General features: G+C 39.3%; 1 protein-coding gene across 1 annotated transcript in view; it reads left to right on the top strand.

The window, feature by feature from the left end:
- The window catches only part of LOC101856429 (endosome/lysosome-associated apoptosis and autophagy regulator family member 2), a 72,935-nt gene extending 58,626 nt beyond the window's left edge, over window positions 1-14,309 (top strand). Inside the window, exons 17-24 of the mRNA XM_035969934.1 lie at window positions 936-1,036; window positions 2,436-2,515; window positions 4,416-4,455; window positions 5,632-5,874; window positions 6,736-6,805; window positions 7,136-7,218; window positions 11,057-11,240; window positions 12,618-14,309. Coding sequence (XP_035825827.1) covers window positions 936-1,036; window positions 2,436-2,515; window positions 4,416-4,455; window positions 5,632-5,874; window positions 6,736-6,805; window positions 7,136-7,218; window positions 11,057-11,240; window positions 12,618-12,674 — 858 coding nt within the window. The 3' untranslated portion in view covers window positions 12,675-14,309. The remainder of the gene's footprint in view (window positions 1-935; window positions 1,037-2,435; window positions 2,516-4,415; window positions 4,456-5,631; window positions 5,875-6,735; window positions 6,806-7,135; window positions 7,219-11,056; window positions 11,241-12,617) is intronic.
- Window positions 14,310-14,667: the final 358 nt, after the last annotated feature.

Genomic DNA, 14,667 nt, shown 5'->3' with positions numbered 1-14,667 from the left:
TAGCATAACATTTGAGTACCTCTTGAGGCTTGAAGTCTGACTGTAATGATTTGCATTTTCAGCAGTTTCATGGATCTTTTCTACTTTATATGCATGTAGTGTTTGACACTTTTGATACAAATACTATAAACTTGTGCCACTCATTAGTCATCCTCTAAGTTATCCTTTTATCTGTTGTAAAGATGGAGAGGATGAGATTGTCCAAATGCCTTTTTCAAACAGGTTGATTTTGTGATCTCAGTTACTGAAGCACCTAAGATTAATTATGTTCAAAGCTGAATCGTGACCTGGACCATCAATGATTTATTTATAGAGGCACCAGCCATCCATGTCCAGGTGCTGTTTTAGCCTAAACTGAATCATATTATCTCTAATCTACACTTATATTTAGTCCATAAATAGCGCAGAATTTCTCTTGTACTATTCTTGTGCTTAGAACTAGAGTAAAAATTATACCTTATTGAATTTTCATATAAAACAGGTCTCCAGAAGCTGTAAAATTATACCTATTTCCATTTCTTTCTAATAATGTTTGTGTAATTAAAAAGAAGGCATATATACCCATTTTCCCCTTAAATATAGAAGTATCCTTTCTCTCTAAGGTGTTTGATTTTGTTGACAAAGTTTCATTATTTCACATTCTTGTATACCTTGTGTAAAACATCTCTTTCTCTTTGTTTTTTAGAGGTTTCGTTTTAATTTGTTTTAGTTTTTATAACTTCCTCACCTTTAAACAGGACGTATTATACAAGTGAACACTGCTGTGTTCTCTTTTTGTTCAAAGACTGAAAAAACTGTTGACTGATATTGTCTAGGAGAAGTTGCTGTGTGACCAATGCAAAGAACAAACATAACCTGTCGTTTGTTTGCAATTTTTTTTGGTGTGTTTATTGAATGAGACTATAGCTCTTTTGTTGTTTTTTAAAATTTTCCAGCTCATAGGCCAGCCTAGCTATTTGTCCAGCATGGTGTGTCGGTCAACTCTGGTGCCCCAGGGAGACCCAGAGAAACCGGTGGTGTCCACCCAGCCAGTCAGGTGAGTGGTGCCGAATGCTGACAAAACGTCTTTTTCTTGTTCATAACAGTGAAAAAATGGTGAAATGGTGTAGGTTTAACGCCTCTATCGACACTATTAGGTTATTTAAGAGGCGGGACCTCCTGAGTTTAACATCCATCTCCGAAATTACCAAGCCGAATGGGAATTTCGGGTAAAGTGACTTTCCCAAGGACACAACGTTGGACCGAGCTGAGGCTTGAACCCCCAACCCGCAATCTCATGATTATGGGTCTGGTAGCCTAACCACTAAGCAACCAAAGCCACTTTCATAACAGTTTGGAGATAAAAAGCTGTTTTGTCTGCGTTCACATTTTAAAAATGAGTTCTTTCGAAATTTGAATTCTAATTCATTCAAAAACTAGTCACAGTTTAACTTTGATGATTTTTTTCACACAAGTATGGCAACTGATCAGGCTATTGATTTAGCAAATATAAAAAAATTGGCGCCAAAAATTTAAAAAGGCATTTTGTCAGCTTAGGGCTGAGTCGTTCATAGTTTCCATCCAGTAATGCTTGTTGTGTGGGTGGGTTTGACTGGCTCTTTTTATTCACACAGCTAGTCTGGTCAGCGGTGCCCGCGTCTGTGGTTTAGCGGTTAGGCCCTTCACTGTGGCATGCAGGAGACTGCCCAAGTTCAATTCTCAAATGAGGAGAATTGTTATCAAGTATCTGGAGTCTTTCTGCTGAGGTGTTGTATCACTCTCAGCCCCAGGTTGGCCCTGACAGACATGGTCGGAAACCTGCCTTCTGATTGATCTAGATTGTGTTGATGGGGACATTAAAGCACCTACATTTTATTTTTTAAAGCAGCGGGTCAGTTGTGTATGTGTTCCATCCAGGAATGCTTTTTACGTGTTTGACTGCGTATTTTCACTGTTACTTTGGGAAATTCCTAGTCGAGGAGTAGGGAGTATAGGGAGCTGTTTTGGCAACAAAATAAGTTTCATCCCTGGTTTAGTGAGTGGTTGGTGGCTGCTCTTGTGAAGCTTACTCCTTCTTTCATATTGGATGTCTATTGTGCTACTAAAACAAACAAGGTGCTCCTTCCACTTGACTTTGTTCATCATAGAAGATGGATGTTAAATTCAAATCTCCTGCCTCTTAAATGTTACGTCTGTGTAAGACCAGGCTGGTACTCAAGTCTTTCTCAAAGATGATACACGCAAGCCATGCAAAACTTATGCTTCAGATGCACTTCAGAAACCTCAAAATCAAAGGGTAACTTTTCTTGAAAATTGATTTGTTGTTTTTTTAATTCCATCATTTTGCTGTTCTGTGGCAGATGTATGTCAATGTTAAGACGTTGCAATGTTTTATATGGAGATAAAGTGCAATAGGAAAAAAGACCTATTGCATCCAAATCTTTTTTTTTTTACAGCCTGGGCACCCATCTGACCAAGATCGTGAGTAATATCAGCCTTCTTAAGCAGTACGAGGAAGAAGGCTTACCTTCTGAAGGTATCTAGTGCATCTTTTTACAGTTGTTTATGGGCGCTCATATGTCCTTATTATGCAGTTGTGAGCGCTGTAAAACTTTTACCAGGTGTGAGTGGCAGGTGCTCTGGTGTGGTTTGCTCCTTAATTCTTTCCTATCAAACATCTATTATCCTGATTTCGCCTCCTTCTTTTTTTGTGTTCGTAACTCTCTTGTAACACCTCTAATCTTTGGCACTTATATAACTATATTATGTTACAAGTGCCGTAAAACTCTCCCTTAACTCTATGCCCCCACAGGACGCCGATCGGCAACAGTGTGATACAGCAACAAAAACATTGCAGCAATGATCTGGTTTTTGACATGCGCACTTGTTTAACTAAAATGTTCTTTCTGAATGGTTTTGTGTGGCCTTTGAGGTCGGAAATGAGTTTGTATACAAAGATTGAAGTAATCTTTTTATTTTAATGTTGAGTAGACATACCATGAATTCTGCTTTACTCTTACTCCAAGATGAGAGTTCAGGTGATGAATAAGCTGGATCTAATGTTTTCAGATCCGATTTTTAATTCCTTTTTGGTAAACATGCTATCATCGCTTTCAATTTTCTCAGTATGCTGAAAATTTCGTAATGGTTGGGGTATTTTTGCCGTTGTACAGGTGTAGTACTGATGTAGGCCTACCGTATCTGTATCCTGGTCCGTGGGGACAAGTGTTGTGCGCTCTGCGCCCTGCATGGGTGGAAAGTGTTAACCGAAAAACTTTTACAAAACTAAATGGTGGTGCAATTTCAAACACTGTCAGAGCAGTGGCTGAAACCAAGTATTTTCACTCACTATTTGGACTGGCACTTTGGCAATTTTTCAAAGCCCAGACTGAATCCTTCTTGCCCTGACAGTGTGTAATCTGGCCACCCCGTGGTGTGAGACTCTTGCGGGTGGTGGGCGGGTTCTCTAGTGTGGTTTGTTCCTTCTATTCTGTCAAACATCTATCGTCCTAAATATCTCTCATCCTTCTTTTTTGTGTTTGTTACTCTCTTGTAACATCTCTTATCTTCGACGTTAATATTACCTTATTGTGTTGCAAGTGCCATAAGACGCTTACTAAACTAAGTGTGAGACTCGTGCACTTTCACTTGTCTTCACTGGTTTGTAATAATATTAATTGCATTTATATAGCAAATATCCACACTCTTCAGCATGTTCTATATTCTTTACAACTATTATTGCCCCAACAGATTAGATGACTACATTTTATGTGGAATTTGTTCATTGTCTGTATGGAAATGTGAATTTCTTGAAGGTCAAGAAATGTGAAGGAATCGTAAAAAAGATAGATGTGATGAGAATATATTATTAATCCTTCTTAGGAAGAAGTTAACTTTCCTTTTTTCAGCTTAATTTGTTCAGAGAAAAGCAATAAATGGCTTTCCAAAATATATCTATATATGTTTGTAAAAATTGTTCTACCATTTTGAATGTGTTGAAATAAAGTTTTCACAGAGATGCATCTCACTTAAGTTGTTTCTGGATCGATAACAACAACTTAAGTTGTTTTTTTTGTATGTTGAAAAATTGTAATTGAAACCTAGATAAGATAACTTTGCACTTTCGTTTTTTCATTGTTGGAGCATTGGAGGTGTTTTTGTTGTTTTTTTTAGATGTAAACCTTTTACTTTAGAATGTAGATATTCACTAGTACTCATGGGTGGTTGGCAGGTGCTCTGTGCGGTTCACTCCTTCTTTCCTATCGGACAACTATCTACTCCTCCTCCTCCTTTTATTTGCATGTTGTTCTCTAATGACACCTCTAATCTTCAGCACTTATAAGACCTGTTTGTGTTACGAGTGCTGTAGAATTCTAACTAGAAAAAAAAAAAGAACTCAGTCAGTAGAACTCATATTTTGCTTTTGTCTGTTGCAGATTCTGAGCGAGATATTCACTTTTACTACGAATCAGGAAGGTGAGTGTCTTTCTTTATTCAGTTGTAATGTATCCTTTGCCTGTTTTTACCACTTGTACACAGTGGTTGGTAGGTGCTTAGATGTTCTATTTCATCCCTGTGTTATTATTTTCCTAAATTTTTACACAGTGTGTGAATGTCATTGTATTGATAAACAGTATACTATAGCCTTTGAAGGAGATAATTACATAGGTGGTTAGCAGGAGCTCTGGTGTAGTTTGCTCCTTCTTTCCTATCAAATATTGTAGTCCTTATCTCTCCTCCTTCTTTTTTGTGTTTGTTATTCTCTTGTAACTCCTCTCATCTTCAGCACTTACTTATAATATTACCTAATGTGTTGCAAGTGCCATAAAACACTTACTTAAACAAATCTAAGGAGGTAATTGCTGTTACGCTTACCAAAAGCTTGTTACAGAACCAGTGATCAGATCATCTGTCTTTATTTTTTCCATGTGAGGGTATTAGTTATTTAACCCCTATTCATATGTCATATTTACTATCATATCCTTATTACATGGGGAACTCTGTGCCACCACTTTTAAAGAGGAAATTTACTCGTTAATCCGATCCGTACGCTTTGCATGGCAGTCTTTAAAAATGATTTTTTGAGAAATACTGAAAGTTTCAAAAAGATCTTCGTACTAGAAGTATTTTAAAATTTGAAGAATTCAACCCCGGGGGTACAAAATGACCCCAGGGCGTACGGATAGGGTTAAGCAAGTTGGTTCTTATATCAGTCAGCACTATTAGAGGAGGATGTTGGAGTGAAGGCCCATAGTTTTGAATAACCGTAGTGTGTTGGAAGGGAAGAAAGCCCCCATTCCATGTCAAACGATTCCATGCTATACCTTATCATGCCTTCTTTGAGGGTGGTTGTCGGGTGTTCTGATGTGGTTTGCTCCTTCTTTACTGTCAAGCATTTATCGTTGATATCTCTCCTCCTTTTTTTTTTGTGTTTGTTATGTAACATGCCAATCTTTGTCACTTATATGACCTTATTGTGTTGCAAGTTCCATAATACTCCTACTAAAACAAAAACTAAAACACCTCTAATCTTAGTCACTTATATGACCTTATGGTGTTGCAAGTGCCTTAAATCTCTTATCTAAACAAACACCCTTTCATTGTGGTACAATGATTGAAGTATCTTGTATGTTTTCTGTGAAAACTCGCCAGCACCACAAGTGCTTGTCCCAACGGGCGCGTCAGCATCATCAGCCTCCACTGCGACCCCAAGCAGAAGGGCACGGGGGAGATACAGCTGCCGCCCAAGTGTGCTGATGGGACCTGCGACGGCTGCACCTTCCACTTCCTGTGGCTGACTCGGCACGCCTGTCCCGCCTGTCGCAAGGAGGACTACAAGGTGGTCCGCGGGGAGTGTGTAGACGGGGAGCAGGCGATTCACTACTTCCCACCACAGTGAGTGGATTCTGTCTCCGGCTGTCTTGTTTTTGGTTGTTTCTTTTTGTTTTGCTTTGTTTTGTTTGGTCGTGTGTTGTGTGTGTGTGGTGGGGGTGGAGGGAGGGAGAGGGGGGAAGGGGGTATGGATGGATGAAGAGTTTAACACTTCATCAGAATCAATAGGTGGAGTATATTGTGGTGCAACGGTTAGTGTACAGGAGAAGGAAGAAAACACACGCACATAGACATGTAATAATGATAATAATAATATTGATATTAATAATCATTGTCATAATATTGATAATAATCTAGCATTTATGCTACACATTTCTATTTTCTAAAGAAAAGTACTAAATGCGCATTATGACTCACTAACTTCCTCTCACTCTATCCCTCTCTCTCTCTCTCTCTCTCTTTCACTCTCTCTCTTTCACTCTCTCTCTCTCTCTCTCTCTCTCTCTCTCTTCACTTTAGCTCTCTCTCTTTCACTCTCTCTCTCTCCTCTCTCTCTCTCTCTTTCACTCTCTCTCTCTCTCTCTCTCTCTCTCTCTCTCTCTCTCTCTCTCTCTCTCTCTCTCTCTCTCTCTCTCTCGCTCCAGTCTCACTGTCAGGCATGCACATACTTGCTCGAGAAAATATAACATTACATCATTATGACAAGTAAGCATCTGGGAAAAAATAAAGCTTCAGCTGTTCTGTTGTTTCTTAAAAATTTGAATACTGTGGGGACATGCTTGCACTCACACACTTACCTGCATACTCACACACACACACGTGCACCCTCATGCACATAAAGTTTTCTCTACGTTTATAATGGGTTTTTTTCTTCTTGTTTTTCATTTTTTGCAATCGATTTTTTAAAACTTGTTTCATTTTCAGGCACTGTTTGGAGCTCTCGCAAGAAAGTTTGTCACCAATGAGCCAGAAGTGTCGAGTGCTGCCCTTTGCTGTGAGTTGAAAACTTGTCTGTTGTACTATCATTATATTAGTGTATATATTATCACCTGTCAACGGAAGGGGGAAGGGTGGGGGGGGGGGGGGAGAGATTGGGGTCCATCTCAGGGAGGAGGGAGATTGGTGGGTGAGGGTGAGAAGGCTTTCCTTTTGTTACTTTGCTCGGAGAGTGGTGAGCTTAATTTTCAGCTCTGTCAAAAAGGACCTTATGCCCTCTGTGTCTGTAAAAGTAATGTAGCAGAGTCATTTTCTGTAAATCCAAAGGCCCAGTTGCCTCACATTTTTATTATTTCTGTTATAAATGTGGTTCTTCTCTCATGTGCAGGTGATGGTGTCAATCCCAGTGATCCTGGGTACGGGCCTCTTCCTCATCCTGCTGCTCATCTACTGCTGGTCTCGCAACAAGAAGTGAGTGGCCCAGAGTTGACCGTATTGATAGACTGTCGTCTTTGTAGAGTCTGTATTGTCTTGTAATCACCTCATTTCATGCGACCAGCGTTCGGGGTGTAGCGGCTATGTGGTTTACAATGACACACAGGCACACACAATGATATAGTGCATTTTTTTTTGGTGTTCTTAACTCTTACTTTTATGAAACAGAAAGACTCTCTTTGCCACTCTGATGTTCTAAGTTGGAGTACAAATACATGTTATAACGGTCTTTTCTTTTTTCATTTTGAGACCTTTTTTTGTGCTTTTTCTCACTCCTGTCTACATTTTGCTTCCTCAGAATTGCAAAGTTCTATCTGTAGTTCTATCCGACATTTTTCTCCGTTTGGACTAGCTAAGACCATAAGGTCAGAAACCCAGTGCTCTATATACTTACTTTTTACTTTACTTTTTTCATCCTCTGTTGCCGTAAAGCGTCAAAGGGAGATGCAGTTTTCTATGGTAGGTCAGCTCCGCTGCTCTTTCAGTTGTGGTGTTATGTTTTCTTAGGGTTTCCATGACACCCTCGTTCCACCTTTTCCGTGGCCTTCCTCTTCCTTTATAGTCTGAGTGCTTGGTGTTTCAGGCTCTCGAGGCTGGCTGGTTAGGTGACATGCTTAACAGGTGGCCAAGCCATTTTATCCTCTGTCCTATGTAATGCAGGCAGGACTCAGTGCTGATAGCTGCTCTTACTTCTTCATTCCTCTGCCTGTCTCGTCTTGTGATGTTAAGGGTTTTGCGGAAACATTTCATTTCGCATGCAGTGATTTTGCTTTCATGGGTTTTGCTTAAAGTCCAGGTCTGGCACTGATAACATAATGTTGGTATGTATATTGAGGTGATAAGCTGTCTCTTTGTGTCCATGGAGATGTTTTGATGAGATAGGAGGGGTGCGAGCTGGTAGGTGACTGAGTTGGCTTTTTTGAGTTCGCATTTTCTGTTTCTCTGTCTATGGACCCATTTTCAGAAAAAGTGCTGCCAAGATATTTAAACTCCTTCACCTGTTTCAGTTGTTTATCTAAAACTGGTGGTTCTGTGATTTTCCTTCCATCCCGGGGTAGGAGATAAAGCAGTGGCTGTAGGTGCAATGCCACAAACAAAAACCCAACTCCATCACAGAGAGATTGTAAGAAAAATGAATGGGTATGTTGGTGTCTGTTGTATTATATTGAGAAGTTGTTTGAGGAGATAAAGAAGAGAAAGACGCTATTAAGAGCATAGTTGCTGTGTGTTGCTGAAATACAAAAATTATAATATAATAATAATAATAATAATAGTAATAATAATACCAATTGGAAGCTAGATTTCCCCCCCCTCCTACCATAGCAACCAAGTCCTCTCATCCGAGAGATGGGGGCAGGGGAAGGCATGGCAGATCCCAGAGGGTAAATGTTGTCAACAGGCAAGACGCAAATGGTCTCTGCACCTTCTCCACAGTCATAGGGCTCTCCGATAAGTGCATGCTTAATACATGTATGTAGCTGGGTATTCCCTACGTAAAGTCACATCCAGTACAGTGCTGACAATGAACCTCTGCTTTCCACCCCACCAATACCCGTCCCAACTCCAGGTCAAAGAAAGGTTGTCGATGGAGAGAGGAGAAAAGAAAAGTTAATAAATGTAATAAAGTAAAACAATAAAGACAATAAATAGAAAGAGTAAGAAACATAGTAAAGTAATATGTCTCTTTTCGGGGTCACCCCTTGACCCGTTAGCTTCCTCTTTTTCTTTTCCTATTCGAAGAGTACTAACCCCCCCCCCCCCCCCCACCACGAAGAAGTGGGTCTATTTAGGGGGGGGTTTCAGTTGTTTACTATTGACATTGATATTCAGGGGACCTTGGTTTCGGCTCACTTTCATAACTTCTGTTTTTGATGTGCTTATTTTCATGTTGAATTTCTCACAGCTGTTGTTGAGTTTGGTAGTGTAAATTTTGGAGGCTTTGTTAGTCATGATGAATAAGACATTGGTCATCTGCGAACAGAAATTCATTTAGGCTTTCTGGGCTTTGGTTTGCGTCTTGCGTTATTGCGTCCAAAAAATATTATAAACAAGAGGGGAGATAAAACACATCCCTGTCGTACTCCAGATCTTACTTTGAACCAGTCTGTATTGCCTTCCTTCGTTCTTACAAAGCTTCTGCTGTTGGTATATAGAGCTCTGACATTATCTAACATTTGTCCTCTGACGCCATACTTTTCGAGTGTCTTCCAGAGTTTTGCATGGTTTACTCTGTCAAAAGCCTTCTCCTGGTCTATAAAGACGATGTTGGATTCTTTGTTGGGTTCAATTGTTTTCTTGCATATCTGTCGTAATGCGAATACAGCATCCGTGCATCCTCTTCCCTTTCAGAATCCAAACTGAGCTTTTCTCAGATTTCTCTCAACGATAGGTCTTATGCGCTGCTCTAGTATCTTTGCTCATATTTTCCCTGAGTGGCTGAACAATGAGATGCCTCTGTATGTTGTGCAGTCGCGTTTGTTGCCCTTTTTTTCCATAATGGTACCACTATGGTTTTCTGCCAGTCGTCTGGGCATTTTCTTTGCTCCCTAGCTCTTTTGAAAGTTTGCCTCAGCCACAGTATACTGGTGTTTCCACAAGCTCTTATGGCTTCCGCAGTGATGTCGTATGGTCCTTGGGCTTTGTTCTTGGGGCTGGTCTTGAGTGCCTTTTCTATTTCACTGGGAAGTATTGGTGGTTCTGTTTGATCTCCATATACTCTATCAAAATCCTAAGATTATTCAGAGTTGTTATTGGGGTATTCAAAGAATTGCATTTTTAAGATATCGGAAACACTCTATACAGCGACAAAGCACAGCTGATTAAAACCTGCAAATTCTTTGCCATATCGACAGACCGAAGGGCTAGAACCCGAATGGCCGCTGGATCGGGAAAGTAAAGTAAAGTAAAAAACTTAACGCGTTGTGAACCTCAAAACTTTTGGCGTCAAATTTTCCTAACTAGATACTGAGCAGATAGAACTTTGTAATTCTAAGGTTGTGATTTGCCTTCCATGTGGAGGTTGGTTGGAAGGTTCCACTAGTTGGTAGGTCCCACTTTTTTTCTTTCCTTCTTTTTTTGTCTGTCTATCTTACTTTTCCCCTTTATTTAATGACAGTTACTGTGCTCATATCCTTCTCTTTGTCAAACAATCTTCCACCTGTGCTAGGGGTGGGTGGTTGGAGGGCACTGCTGGTAGGTCCTACTTCTTTACTTTCCCTCTGTTGTTTCTGTCTGTCTTATTTTTTCCCAGCACTAAATGACCATAATGGCGTCGATGTGCTTCTCTTTACTCAAACAAACGAACCACCTGTCCTGTGGGAGGTTGGTGGGAGCTCTTGTGTGATTTGCTCCTTCTTTCCTACCGTCCTTATCTATCCTCCTTTTTTGTGTTTGTTACTCTCTTGTAATGCTTCTAATCTTCTAATCAGACTTCTATCGTCCTTATCTCCCCTCCTTCTTTTTGTGTTTGTTACTCTCTTGTAATGCTTCTAATCTTCTAATCAAACCTCTAGCGTCCTTATCTCCCCTACTTCTTTTTTGTGTTTGTTACTCTCTTGTAATGCTTCTAATCTTCTAATCAAGCCTCTATCGTCCTTATCTCCCCTCCTTCTTTTTGTGTTTGTTACTCTCTTGTAACACCTTTAATCTTTGGCACTTATATATGACCTAATTGTGTCGCAAGTGCTGTAAAACACTGACTAAAACAATAGCAACAAAAAAAAACCCCACCTGTGCTCCTGTCCTTCTCTTTGCTCCAACATGCTCTCCCCTGTTCTCATTTCCTAATGTCCTAATGTCCTGTCTGATGTCCCAGGCTGGAGTACAAGTACATGAAGCTGGTGGAGACGGCCGGCGGCCATGACGGGGAGCTGCCCGCGGCAGACACGTGCGGCATGGAGGACGAGGACGAGGACGACGTACATTTCGCCGATGAGCGGACTGGAGCCAGCTTCTTCAGCAAAATCAGGGAAAAGTTTGGCTCAAGTAACAGAATGAAGGTAAATGCCGCCGTTTTCTTTTGTTTTAGAAAGACTTTTTCGGCACTTGTGTCATAATAAGGTCTTATGAGTGCCGAAGGTTAGTTACAGGAGAGTAACAAACACAAAAAGGAGCGGAACATAATTCATGAACGAGCTGTTAAAATGTACAAAGTTGAGAATTTAACATTTTACAAGAGAGAGAAAAATCTGTTGCATTCTCTTAATAGTTGTACCTACATTATGTATGTTTTCTTTCTTTTTTTGACATTAAGAATTTGAATTTCAAAAAAAGTACTTCTTGAGCACATGCAGCAGATACCACAGATTTAAAAAACTGGAATTTTTTTTTATGTTTAAAATTTTGGGCTGAGCTTATTTTAACAGCTGGCCAACATTATGTGGAATGAAACTGAAAAATGAGTGTGGAAAGTACCTTTTTTGAGAATGTGACATGGTATCTGAAAGAGCCCGGAATCAAAGTTACAGTTTTTTCTGCGGCAATTATGACTCTGAACTTTTTGACTAAAGCTCTCCCCCGTGAATTTGTAAACAAAATGAAGGTCTTGTCTGTGATACATATTGTCGAGTAGCTGTTAAAATGTAGGCTTCTCATCCCAAAATTTGGAGAACAAAAATGTTTGATGTGGTTTCTTAATCCGTAGTATCGTTTGCATGTATTTAGGAATATTTTTTTTTTCAAAATTCAAAATCTAAATGTTGAAAAAAAGCAAGAAAAAAAATGTAGGTACAATTGTTAAATGAATGAAACTGTTTTTTCTCTCCCCTGTAAAGTATTTTGCTTTCTCATCTTAGTGCATTTTAACAGTTTGCTGCTGATATACAAGATTTACAAATGATTACGTTCTCTTTAACTCTGCCATGGACATGTTCTGATATACCCACGAACACATCACCATGCTCATTCAATAAAAGCTCAAGTCATTTTGGGGACAAACTGAGCTATGACTTCATCTAGATAATTTGATTAGTTCCCCAGATTTCTGTCAGAAGTTGTTTTAAACTTTGATTTTTAATGAAACAAAGCAAAAATGTTTTTTTTTAAATTATGTGTCATGTCTGTTTTGTAAGTACAACAGTTTTTATTTTTCTCAAAACGCTAAAAAAGGACTTAAGCAACTATTGAATGAGCGTGACGACATGCTCCTGCACTGGGGCTTTTGTTCGCTGAGCAATACATGTCAACATTGGGGTCCAGTGGTCAGAATTCTCTCATTGCAGGAAATATTAAATGGGATGAATTTTAATGATGATAATAATAATAATAATAATAGTAATGATAATAAAAAGTGTAGACTTGTTGTCTCTAAAGTAAAGTGTTTTTTCTACTTATTCAATGACTAACTGGCTTTTTTTCCCCCCTGTTTACCTCACCAGGATGATGATAATCCTTTTGTCGCTGTGAAGATGTCTGAGAAAATGTCACTTACGTAAGTCACGTGCCACCGCCAACCACTGCTTCACGCCATTAGCTAGAGGGCCACGCTCGTTATGGATTGTCGCAGATCTGTGTGGAGAACAGAAAGATGTCGCCCATCGCTGTATCTGTCACTTGTTTGCTAACGTAGTATTGCCTGGCTGTAGAAAGTTGTCTTTGCTGTCAGTGTTTGGAAGGTTGAAATATTATGGATTGTGGTCTAGTTCTGTTTGGTTTCTTTGCGTCCAGTAAAAGTAAGGCATATATATATCTTTGCTAATTTTTTTTAGGAACGAAAACATTAGAACATGCTGAGGTGTTTGCAAATTGCTCTTTATTTTGAAAATACCATTAATCCTCCCTAAATTCTTATTTGTTTGTGCAGTAATCAAAGTTTGCACCATTTGAAGGTTTTTCACGTAGAAATGAAAGGGAAATGACTGTGCTTAAAAAATTTGCATCTTAACCAAAATTTCTGTGATTGGTTCTGTCTTGTAGGTTTTTTTCGCAACTGTAGTCTCATTTGCAGACTGCCTGATGGGGATAATGAATCTTCTTACTAATGAGATTTAAAATGCTTGCTACAGGAAGTTTTGTAGGGTTTAGAACTGTACGTTGAAGTCATATATCATCGTCTTGTGCTGATTGGGTGCCAGTTTAATTGAAAGTCTAGCACACTACTGTGGTCCACCGTAAGTCCTGCCCAGTCAATCATGATTTACTGCTATCTAGGCTGTATAGCATAGCGTAAGTCCTTACTTATTGGGTATGGTAGTAACTGCACTAGGGGCATTTTGACCAACGGTGGTGGCGTTACACTATTGTGGTGTGTGGAGGGGGGTGGACTGCTTCATTTAGCGGTGTTGTTTGAATGAAAAAATTTTTCCTGTGGTAAAAGGTATAATTAACAAGTAAGTCACGACAGCAAATGACCAGACAGGACTATATTCAAGAAAACATGGGGCCTGCCAACCTTCCGTTGATGAGCATTTGATTCCCGGATGGGGAATGTGTTTCTAATGGGATGCACTATTCTACTCAATAGTCTGAATTGTGTTGATAAGTGGAATGTATGTGAGTCATGTTACAATCAAACATAATATGGAGCATCTTATTCCAATTGAAGAAACCATAGGTGAGTTTTCGAATGTGTTGGTATGGAATATTAGATCTCAAAAGAAATCAGTGGAATGGGAAAATGTGCTTTGCCTGTCCTAAGCGGATGTTTATGGAAAAAGTTATTTGGGCCACCTCCTGTCAAATTTTGATGTATCTTTCAGTGATGATGCGGCCTTCAGAGACTGGGAGAGATTAACATCTGTTTTTGACAGAAGATGCTATATATAGAAAGTAACGTTGACTGGGCTTTCTCTAATGATGCATACGTGTTGTGAATTATATTACCCTATGGCTTTGCACGTGTTACAGAGTTGTGGTTGAGCAATGTGTAAGATAATCTAATCCTGTCTTCATTTTTGCTCTCATTTATGTGCTCAAACTCATTGTGTCTGAAGTTACACAAAAAGTTAATCGCATTATTTTTTTTGTATTGATTGAATTACCAACTGCTGTAAATATATATGTGTTTATACATTTCGTCATGGTACTGAACAAATGGCCTTAGTCATTTTTTCCCCTTTTGAGAAAACTTTTAAAAAAACATTATCATTTCTTCTATAATTGGGATTTAGGCCATTTTGCAATTTCTTGAATTTAAAAAAAAATGTGTTGGCACTTTTTTTTTAAAGTTATAAAGAAACATGAATTGGAAACATTGAATGAAAGTCATTACCAAATTCAATTCTATGTAAATTCAGAAATGGTCTAAGTCTGACTTGGTCTATTTGCTCAGCACCATGACGATAAGGTAAGCCTCAGACATAAATGATCTGCCTCTGAACTTGCTACCCTGAGAAGATGCCTGAGCTGGTGGCTTGTGCTTGTTAAGATTCTTCAGATCACACGAACGATTCAAGTACAGTGGACTTTGTGTAGAATGATTTCTGAGAG

Source organism: Aplysia californica, unplaced genomic scaffold (assembly GCF_000002075.1).
Source record: "Aplysia californica isolate F4 #8 unplaced genomic scaffold, AplCal3.0 scaffold00197, whole genome shotgun sequence".
NCBI lineage: Eukaryota > Metazoa > Mollusca > Gastropoda > Aplysiida > Aplysiidae > Aplysia > Aplysia californica.
Note: the sequence above shows the minus strand (reverse complement) of the source record. Positions and strands in the feature narration are given on the sequence as shown.